This window comes from Bufo bufo, chromosome 4, assembly GCF_905171765.1.
Source record: "Bufo bufo chromosome 4, aBufBuf1.1, whole genome shotgun sequence".
In the NCBI taxonomy this organism is placed as follows: domain Eukaryota; kingdom Metazoa; phylum Chordata; class Amphibia; order Anura; family Bufonidae; genus Bufo; species Bufo bufo.
The window spans coordinates 470882760-470894220 of record NC_053392.1 but is presented as its reverse complement, the minus strand read 5'-3'; the positions used below and the strand labels follow the sequence as shown (position 1 = coordinate 470894220).

The 11461-nt window shown below is 36.9% G+C and overlaps 1 protein-coding gene across 1 annotated transcript in view; it reads right to left on the bottom strand.

Moving 5' to 3' along the window:
• Positions 1 to 4433: 4433 nt before the first annotated feature.
• RGS17 (regulator of G protein signaling 17) overlaps positions 4434 to 11461 on the bottom strand; it is a 75384-nt gene continuing 68356 nt past the window's right edge. Inside the window, exon 3 of the mRNA XM_040427341.1 lies at positions 4434 to 5705. Within this exon, the coding sequence (XP_040283275.1) occupies positions 5517 to 5705 (189 nt within the window). The 3' untranslated portion in view covers positions 4434 to 5516. The remainder of the gene's footprint in view (positions 5706 to 11461) is intronic.

Genomic DNA, 11461 nt, shown 5'->3' with positions numbered 1-11461 from the left:
CATAACTGAAATTTTTACTGTGGATTAATTCTATATTTGTATGCTTCATCATACATAACGCATGAATTGTCGTTCAGAAAGAAGTCAGACCATTTGTGTACTTAAACCAGTATTTCTTTCAAAGCACACAATCTGTAACACTAAGAACGTGAGCAGTTTAAAGAAATATACTTTATTATTTATAAAAGGTGCAAAACTTTTTAAGCATAACATTTCAGAACGTAATATAATATGGTTTTATATACTTTTCTATGTTTTTTTTTGCTTGTTTCATATCTTAATTGAATTTACAACAATAGTGACAAATCCACTTTTACAGCGCAACAAAGTACATCCATTTGTGATAATATAACAAAAAAATCTTGCTAAAGTTATAATGCTGAACTTCCTAGCAGTGAAAATTGGATGGCTAGACTAATGCACAAAGCACTTACATAATTTTAAATACTGTATTTTCTTGTTAGACGTACATGTAAAGGGAAATACAATTCATATTCCCATTTTAATAAAAGCGCCAGCAATTCCCATCATGAAAGTTTCCAAAATCAAAGTGCTATCAAATAAATAAATATAATGGAAATTGCTAGAATACTGTAAGTTATTTGGTTTGCAGATATTCATTTTTGGTTGAGGAGAAAACACAGTATATGTCAAATGCTAAACTGAAACAATTTTACTTAATGTATGCGTCAGCATCAGACATTTTTATGGATATATATAGTTCAAGAAAAGGTATTATTTTCAAAAAGTCTCTACAATATGTTAGAGACTTAAGGCCATAATTTTATGGTCAAGATCTCTGACTGATGTGGTAGAATGGAGATCATAAGATCTTACTGATCTACCTTCAATATTCATGAATTGATAGTCACATGCTTTGGGTTCCATCTGTCCACCAGACTTTTTGTTCTGGCTGTTGATCAAAATAGTTATTTTGGGGGCCACTCAATTAAAATCAAAGCCTGCTTTTGAAGGATTACTATATGTGTATGTCTAGTTGTATCAATATAGCATCTTTTGCATAACTGGCACCCCAACCAATTACCTTATTATGTCGAGACATCAAAATAGCCACAGTGCAAAGGCAAATGGCTTAAATCTAGCACCATCTGAATGCAGAGATTTGTTGTTTAAAAGAAATGAGATTGTTGGCCTCAATTTTACAAGGATAAACAGGTATGAATGAATGCATACATCCACACATCCATACATATTATAAACATTTCTTCATACTTTAGGTGCTGACCTTTTCTATGATACCTGCTGTTAGAACTTTCTAAATTGAAAATGTTGCAAAATCAAAAATAGTAATTACTTGAATTTGGCCTGAGTCACATAAGAAAAGTTTTGTTCTTCTGAAGCTCATGAAATATATGTCAAGTACTTAGTAGCACGATTGAGGTCAACTAATCTCTAGTATACAAAGGTGCAGTCACACTTACAAAAAGTGCAAAAAATGCTTTAAAACATAGAAGAAACAAACTTAAGAGGAGGATAAAAATTGACTGACGGTCTCAATAAAATATAAATTGTTGATTGTAGAATTGGCTTCAGATGTGTGGGCAGTGCATATTCTAAATAATAGACATCAAGAGTGAATAAGACAAATAAGACAATGGGATGTTCATATTATGACCACAGAAAAAAAGCATGGATGGTCTTTCCATTCAACTAACAAGGCCCATAACCACTTAAATATGCTTCAGTTATTTGTTTATACAATATATAGGTTAGAAATACATAGTCAAACGTTAAGTCAAGGGTTGTACAGCCAAAACAGAAAATGTTGTAAATTAAATTCTTATTCATAATGGTGCCAAATTTTTGGACCACATATGTGTTCTCCATTGTTGAAAATTGACTTCTCAGTTACCCAAGAGGTATTAAAAAATAAAAATAACCTTGGATTTAAGGATCTGTTCACACTTCTGTTGAGTTCCTTTCTATAAGACGGTGAGTGGTGTAGTCAATAAAATGGAACCTTGAAGGGCTCCATTAAAAATCAATGAGGATTCACGTGGATTGGTTTAAAAAGAGTCCAATTCCAATATAATTTTAGTTACATAATGTATTTGGCCTTATGGATGCGTGATCTTGGGCCTATAGATGTCCGATTTACTATAGGATTTGAAAAACTCTAGTCACTTTTTCAATTGACATATTATTTCAGTGGTTAAGGCCATAATCTGGATCATTCAATAGAGGCTTTTTTTTTTTTTTAAACTTCTAGCCATAAAATATGGTCCAAATCTAAATGATCCAGTAAGTCTAAATAATCCACTAAAACATAAATATATGACCACTGTCACAGCAAAGGAATTGGCAAATGAAATAAAAGCAAATAAGTTTGACTGCACCTTTTGATATGTGTTCTTAAAAAGATGTGTCCCTCTACTGAAATATTTCAAGGTTGGACACAAGAAACATAACACATGTGCATTTTCATAACCAGTAAAGAATACTCAGGTACAAACACAACCCATGCACTTTTCTCAGCAGTAATAATAAATGTCTTGTAATAAATAGAATTATCATGCATTCAAAGCTCTTCAAAGTATAGGGATTCAGAAATGATCAATGAAATGTTAAAAGGGTTGTCTCACTTCAGGAAATGACATTCATCATGTAGAAAAAGGTAATACAAGGCACTTACTAATGTATAGTGATTGTCCATATTGCTTCCTTTGCTGGCTTGATTCGTTTTTCCATCCCATTATACACTGCTGGTTTCCAGGGGTTACAATCACCCTGTAATCCAGCAGCAGTGGCCATGCTTGCACAGGAGATGCCTGTACCTTTTCCTACAGTGTGCAAGCATGACCACCACTGATGGATTGCAGGGTGGTCATGACATTGGAAACAAGCAGTGTATATTGTGATGGAAAAATGAATCAAACCAGCAAAGAATGCAATATGGACAATCACAATACATTAGTAAGTGCCTTGTATTAACTTTCTCTACGTGATAATTTACTGAGGTGAGACAATCCCTTTAAGCCACTAACATTATCAGTTACCTTGTCAAAAAAAGGAAGGGACAAATTCAGCTCATGCCCATATTTTATTGTTCTTCTTTGGGACATAATTTTATAATACCATTAGTTAAAAATGGGAGACTTAGAGAGTCTGATCGTATGGCACAGTAAACTTTTTCATGCAAAAATAAGATCTTATTTTCCTGTTAAGTTTAAAACTGTAAACAAATGTCATTTACTACTGCTGTTATCAGCGAGTATAAATCCTGCCATCATTTCAGTACATATTTTCTAATGTCTATACAGATTTCATATCCGTGCTGTTATTGCGCACTGAGCACCATAACATCTATGACACCAAAAAATAGAAGCACAGCAAATACAATTTCATTTAGGAAAAATAGTTCTACTACAGTACTGTATCTGTAGTTAATAAAACCAGAGAATTAAAACAGAAGATACTAGGAAAATTTCTATTTTTCACATTCATGGAAAAAAAGAAAAAATGTATATATTTTTTTGCTACGTACATATATATTTTAACTGAGAGTCATCCCACCATTATTTATTTGGTGAGTAGATCAAACCAATATGAATATAACAGTGAATAGCACAATATAATTTTCAGTCAAAACTTTTTATACTAGAAATTATTGTAATAAATATTTTTTTCACTTTATCTACAACTGTATAAATAATAACCTTTTAAAAGCGCTGAATATTAAATTCAGAATATTCAGTAGTCTCAGTGTAAACAGAATCTATTCTTTTTCTATTTTTCACTTATTGTTTCTTTAAATGCTATATTTTTTATTTTTAATACTAATATAAGTAAAATATTTGCATAGGGAGCATATAATAGCCCTTGATATCCATTTCTCCTGATATCCGTACAAGATACAAATGTAAAGTATTTATGGTACACGTTGTCCTAGAGGTGAAGTCATGCAAACAAAAATGTAATGTTTCAAGTAAAATTATTAGACCTGTATGAATAAAAATAAAAATAATACTAATAATAGAAAAAAATAAAAAAATAGAGGTAGTAACATGTAATTTACAATAACATTTTAAACAATGTAAGGCCCAATTTGCCATTTTAAATCCATGCAACTAATATTTTAAGTCGTTATTTTCTTTCCACTATTCTTGATAGTAGAAATTGAAACATAATTATCTGTATTATATCTTTGCTTTACTAAAGATACTACGTTTCACTATATGTCAAAAACTAAATGTCAGTAGTCAAGTGTGTATATGTGTGTACACCTACAAACATAGATAGACACACATTTAAATATAAAAGGCAGGTTAAATAGAAAATTGAAAACCCAGTGATAAAATCATAATTTAGACAGTACAAGCAAAAACACTGGTTTTCAGTTTTTTCATTTGGAAAAAAAAATTGAAAAACACATTTGGTTTTCTTGCTGACCTCTACAACTTCTCTTATTTTCAAGGCGAGGTGCAATAAGCGAAGAAGCTAAGAGATCAACCTTTAAGTGTATGTAAATGCCGAAAAGGTAACTTCTTGTCAAACTTAAACCAAGCATTCAAAGCATTTTTCACACAATAATATTAATTTAAAAGACAGGTTTTTTTTTCTAGTAAAATGTTTCAAATGCTACATATAGGTAAACATTTTATTATATTTTATTCAAAATATTAAAGTATCAAGCTCTTTGATATTTAATGTTTTTCTTTTTTTTGCTGAAATACAATATGTTAGACAACACTTTAAAACTGGATTGCCAGTTTCATTAAATCATTTTATGTATGTGACATCTGAAATGTACATAAATATGCTATTTGTTTCTTAAATAACAACAATAAACAATGTCAGCTCAGAGATTTGGTCATCCAGACATTTATCCTTTATGTGGTTTGTGCTTCTTTGACATTGTGATCTCTGTAACAAAAATAAAAAAGCCACATTTGGCAGTGAATATCTGTGAGTATAATCCAACTTCTACCTCTATTACCTCCATTAAGGATTCTAAGCTTTCCTGTGTACTGGCATTACAATATCCCTTGTCTTACACCACTGAAAATATAATTTCAAGGTATAATAGTCTCATCAATACATATCTGTCAAATAGGAAAATGCAAACCAAGCCAAGGTCTGTTTCTGCTTTCAGCAGAGTTCCACATAGAATAGTGCTAAGTACATGTTTAATGTAATTGCCTATATATTGCAGTGTGTGTGAGTTAAGGAGAATGTCTATTTGTACACATGCAGAATGAGATAAAACAATTTGTATTTTCATAGTCCATCAAATAGATCATTATGTCCTATGCTCAAGTGAACTGTGTGTAAAACAAACGTGGCAATTCCAGTGTAGTTTTTTTTTTGTCCACTCAAAATCAAGCATGAAACCCCTTGGGAAAATGGAGACAGAAAGCAGTTCTCTTGTTAATTCTTCACAGTAGCCTGAGTAGTGCACAACTGGAGTTCTCCAGGAACTCAGTGTCTGATGTTATTAAACTACATATTTGTTCTTTTGAGACAAAAACCCCATGTCATTTGTCCAAAGATGACAGCTAAGAGTCAATGGTAGAACCTTCTGTACTCTCAAGAACAGTCTTAAATACTTGTGAGTTCAAAAACCTTGGAAATGAGTCTCTGTGCATCAGTGTATAAATCTGAAGTTGGGCATCTTCATACATGTGAGGTGTTGGATCTAGCAAATTTCGGTTGATCACTTCCCGGACCCTGGAGTCAAGACTGACCTATGGATATAAACAAGATAAAGGAACTGGGTTAGGATTGTAATTGAAGGCATAAGTCCAGGGCTGCCATACAAGACCAGGCTCAATATAATTGTGCAATTCAAGTTGGAAATAACACAGTTTGTGATATTACATCATGGTCGTAGGTCATATTGGACAATCTCTAAGTGTCAATGTTGCTTACAGAAGCAAATCAGCATAGGTCATCAATATTTAATAGGTGGGGATCCGATTTCCAGCATTAAGGCCTTTTCATACTATACCAAGTCTAGCACCATACATTGGTATTGCAGCTCGATCCCACTCACCTGAATGGGAATGAGCTGCACAACGGACGTGTGCTGTGGCCTCTTCAAATAGGTGATAGGCAAGGGTGATAGGAGTCTGACCCACCACCAATTTGATATAGATGAACTATACTAACCTCAGGTCACCAAAACATAACTCCTGGAAACCGCTTTTAAGTTATATACCTGTCCTGAAAGAAGAAAGGTGAATTCTGAATTTGAAACATTACATAACCAAACTTCCATGACCAATTTGCAATGAGTTATTGCTGATCTTAGGTAAGGCTGGGTTCACATGACATTTGGATTATATATTTATTACATGCACCAGGTAAATTCCATGTACATGCTGAATGTCTCTATAGGGTTATAATGACCCAGGCAGAGGCCAAATGAGTGTGCATGGCCGGTATACATGAGAATATTGGGAAAAAAAGGTATGCAATATTGAAGGATGCTATGCAACAAAATGCATAAAATGGTATCCAAGAAATAAATTTTTTTATATATATTTTTTTTTACAATGGAACCTAATGGCTAGTGGATGGCAGTGTATGGTATCAGTCAAAGGCCTCCCCAACAACCCTATCTCACCATCTGCATCCCAGATTCTATCTGTAACCTACCCTCTTAGCCTTTCACAAGTTTCTAACTGTCAGACGCATAAAGACAGTAACACTCTTGACATGGTCGTCTTCCTGCTCTGCTCGGTTTTTAGCTTTACTAACTTTCCTTTACTGCTTTCTCTCTGACCACAAGCTTCACTCCTTCATTGTCACAAATTCTTAACCATCTCAGAACACTCTTACTTACCACACATTCGGAAATCTACATGCGACTGACCTCATAAACTAACAGCCTCTCTACAGTCATCATTTTCCCCAATTTCTTCTCTCTCCTGTCCTTATCTGGCTGCAAAACACTATCACGCTAGATAAAGCAGTGTCCCCTACACTAAGAAACTCCAAACAGAGACGAAAGCAACCCTGGCTGATGTCTCAAAGTCGCTCTAGCGATGCTTGCTGAACGATTATGGAGAAAAACTCACACATCAGAAAATTTCACCCATTACAAATTTTTGCTGACAACTTATAACTCTGCCATCCACCTCACGAAACAAACCTACTTCACAACTCTGATCTCATCACCATCTGGTAATCCAAAAGACTCATTGACACTTTTCTCAGTCCAAAAGTGCAGTTACCTAATACAGATCTCTACTCTGAAGATCTAGCCACCTACGTCAAGGAGAAATATGAAAACATTCGGCAGGAAATTCGCTCCCAGATGCTAAGTGTTATTGATCCCATTCCCTGTGCATCTCTCCTGGTTAATTTTCCCCTTTGACCCAGTCACAGAAGTCTCCAGAATCCTCTCTTCTTCTCACCTTACCACATGTACTACCCTATTCCCTCACACCTACTCCAGTCTCTCTTCCAAGTTGTCACTACTCATCTAACTAAACTCTTCAACCTTTTTCTCTCTTTTCTGAAATCTTCTCCTCCTCTTTCAAAAACTCTGTCATAACCCATTATTAAAAAAACTTATTTTGACCCATCCTGTACGGCTAACTACCTACCTGTTTCCAATCACTCCTACATCTCTAAACTCTTGGAGTGCCTGGTCTTGCCCCATACGCTATCTCTCTGTCAACTCTCTCCTTGATCCATTACAATCTGGTTTCCGCACTCTACAGTCTACAGAAACTGCCCTCACAAAAGTGACAAACGACCTCCTGACAGTTAAAGGGGTTGTCTGGGTTCAGAGCTGAACCCGGAAATATTCCCATATTCACCAAGGCATCCACCCTGACTTGAGCATCGGAGCAGTTCATTCTCCGATGCTCTCCTTTTTCCTGCGCTGAATTGTGCAGGGCAAAGGCATTTTCTGCAGTTCCGGTGACGTACCGGGCTCTCCATGGGGCAGCCAGATGGAGGCTTCTGCCCAGCAGTGAGCCCGGTGATGTCACCGGCACTGATGGGTGGGCTTTAGCACTGCCCTATCCTGTAAAATGGCTAGGGCAGCGCTAAAGCCAGCCAATCCGAGTCGGGGACGTCACAAAACACACTGCCGGGCGGAAGCCTCTAAGACGTCACCGAACACACTGCCGGGCGGTTGTCACCTGGACAACCCCTTTAAGTACAACAGTGATTACTCTGCTCATTCTTCTGGATCTCTCTGCAGCATTTGTAAATGCAGACCACCATCTCCTACTCAGTATGCTCCAATCTATCGGCATCAGCATGCTCTAATATATCAGTCAAATGCTGGTTAAAATAGGCACATCAGAAAGATAAAATACACACAAATGACAGCTACATCAACGGCCCGACTAAAATTTCATGAACAGCTTCTTCTGGGACACATCAGAAGAAGCTGTTTGTGAAACTTGAGTTGGGCTGGTGATGGAGCCGCCGTTCGTGTGGTTTTTATCTTTCTGATGTGCCATTTTAACCAGATGTTTGTGAGTGAAATGATTTGCATTTGCATTTTAAACCTATCCTGTGGTACTTCACTATTCTGGGTTACCCTTCCTTTTCTCCAAATTAGAGATTTGGATGAGGAATTGGTATATAAAATCTGCTGCAGTCCGAGTGGATTGGTGAATAACGATATCATCGTGTGAATTGTGTCTTAGTGAGGATTTTTACAAGGGAGACGTGTCATCTAATTCCTGTCACTAATATCATTGGAGAAGTGCGAATTTGACATTCTTTCTTTGTGACATTGTATTTAAGATTTGACCTGACTCAGCAGTGCTCGATATGAGCGGACTATAAAGAGCATTTTTCAGTTTTTGAGGATCTCTAAATACAAGCAACTCACTTTGGAATATCCAGAGTACTTCTTCTTGTAGAAGAATTTTATTAACTTCATAAAACTCATAATTTTTGGTTTGTACAAGGATTTAAGGGGTTTGTGTACATTCAGGGGTCTTTCGGCCTGACACCTTCATGTTGCTGGACCATACTTACCTGCTTCCAGCAGCTGGGATCCAGCTCCTTTGGTCCCCCGCTGCCACTGACATCCTCTGGTCCCGCGTGTCAACATCCAGTATGATGGGGGTCATTTGTGCATTTAAGACCTCATCTGTATATTAACTAAAATGGCTGTATCTCTGGAACGCCACAACAGATTGGGATAAAACCGGTAACAATGTAATTACCATATTTTTCGCTTTATAAGACGCACTTTTTCCCCCCCCAAAAGTGGGGGGGAAATGGCAGTGCATCTTATAAAGCGGATACTTCGCTGGCCGCTATGCTGCACAGCGCGGCCAGCGAAGTATCAGTTTGGAGGGAGGAGGCGGGGACACTCATGGCGGGGCCCGGTGCAGTGACTCTACTCTAATACAACGGGCCCCGCAACTGTTAAATACATTCAATCTGATCTATATCTAAATGTATACGCTCTGTTCGGTACTTACTGTAGTACCGCAAGTATAGCATTAAGACGGCGCAGACCGGCATCTCCCTCGGTCAGTGTGGAGGGAGGAGGCGGGGACACACATGGTGGGGCCCGGTGCAGTGACTCTACTCTAATACATCGGGCCCTGCAACTGTTAAATACATTCAATACGATTTATATCGAAATGTATACGCTCTGTTCGGTACTTACTGTAGTACTGTAAGTATAGCATTAAGACGGCGCAGTGTCTCCGCCTCCTCCCTCCACACTGATGCATCTGATGGGGGATCTGTAGATGACACTTATTGGGATCTGTGGATGACATAAGTGTCATCCACAGATCCCCCATCAGTGTCATCCACAGATCCCCCATCAGTGTCATCCACAGATCCCCCATCAGTGTCATCCACAGATCCCCAATCAGTGTCATCCACAGATCCCCCATCAGTGTCATCCACAGATCCCCCATATCAATGTCATCCACAGATCCCCCCATAACAGTGCATCATCCACAGATCCCCCATAACAGTGCGTCATCCACAGATCCCCCATAACAGTGCATCATCCACAGATCCCCCATAACAGTGCGTCATCCACAGACCACCATTAGTTCAAAACCTACCAAAAGCACACCTTTTGGTTCAAAATGATTTTTTTCTTATTTTCCTCCTCAAAAACCTTGGTGCGTCTTATCATCAGGTGCGTCTTATAAAGCGAAAAATATGGTATCTTTAGAAGCCTTTACTCAAGACTAAGATTAATATACCTCTCTTAGCTTTGCCTAAAGTTGGCTAATAGCAGACATAATTGTATTTAGATTTAAAAAAATTTAAGGAATTACTGGTATATAAACCTGACAAATTTGCTGGATTCTTAGATTTATGGGCACAGACTTCCAATGTCTCTTGAAACACTGTAGCAGGCATATATGGTATATTAATATTTAATAGGCCGCAATTGTCTGGGGACCACTAGTCTGACCACTAACTTACTTTTCTAGATATCTCCTATTTACTAAAATGTGACATTAGCACTTATCCCTCCATCTTATTCGGTAGACCAGATCCCTATTATCAGTCATTTAAAGCATATCCTATCAACATACTATACATGCTTATTACAGGGAAAAAACAATAAATCCAACATACAGTGAAATTGAGTAAAAAAAATGCTTGTTATGCTATATTCTAAAAAAAAATTGGAAGGCTCAAAGTTTAAAGGAAATAACACAAAGCAGATTTGCAGGAACTTGGGAAACTGCCAGCGTTGAAGGAAGAATGAATTACATGCTTTTAAGTTTGGCATTTTCCAAAAACTTTAAATTGTAGTGTCAGCTTTTTTACATCCAGGTATATCAGCTGGAGTTAGTTCTGAAACAACTTTGATTATCTTTAGTTCTGCTGCTGTCTGTACAACCTCTAGGCAGTAGTTTAGACAGAGCATATCACAACCCGGCAAACACAGCAACCCAGGTCTTGTAAAATAATTTATAATCAGAACATATTCAGGCTAACACTGCAGAGTGAGTGAGTGGATATCTTTATGTGTCTTAATGTGTACCTTAATATTTGTATAATTCAATATTATAACCAAATATAAGAAACTTTGTAATATCTTATTACAGAAAAATTCTTTCTCCACTGGTATGATGTCTGCTATACACAGCAAACAGAGGACAGGAGATCCTGCTCCCCTATATCTATCTATTACTCACACAGAAGCAACAACATCATATGACATATCACTGATCAGAGTTGCTGTAAATCCAGCTCTAGGATGAGGCAATAAACCACTTATTAGAGTCAGCAGCAGTGTCTTTGTGTGTCTGCATATGTCTCTTTGCAGATGCTCATTCCTCATCCCTCCCCTCTTCACATACTTCTATAGACAGCAGCTTTAACCTGATCCTTCACAAAAGCTGAAAATCTGTCACTCTCTGCCTAATATATACATATTTTAGCAGAGAAATCAGAGTGAGTGCAAAATACAGGAGGCAGAAAAGGAGTCTTATAGGTGGAGTACAAGGGATTTTTTTCTAATGAGATATATTACAATGTTTCT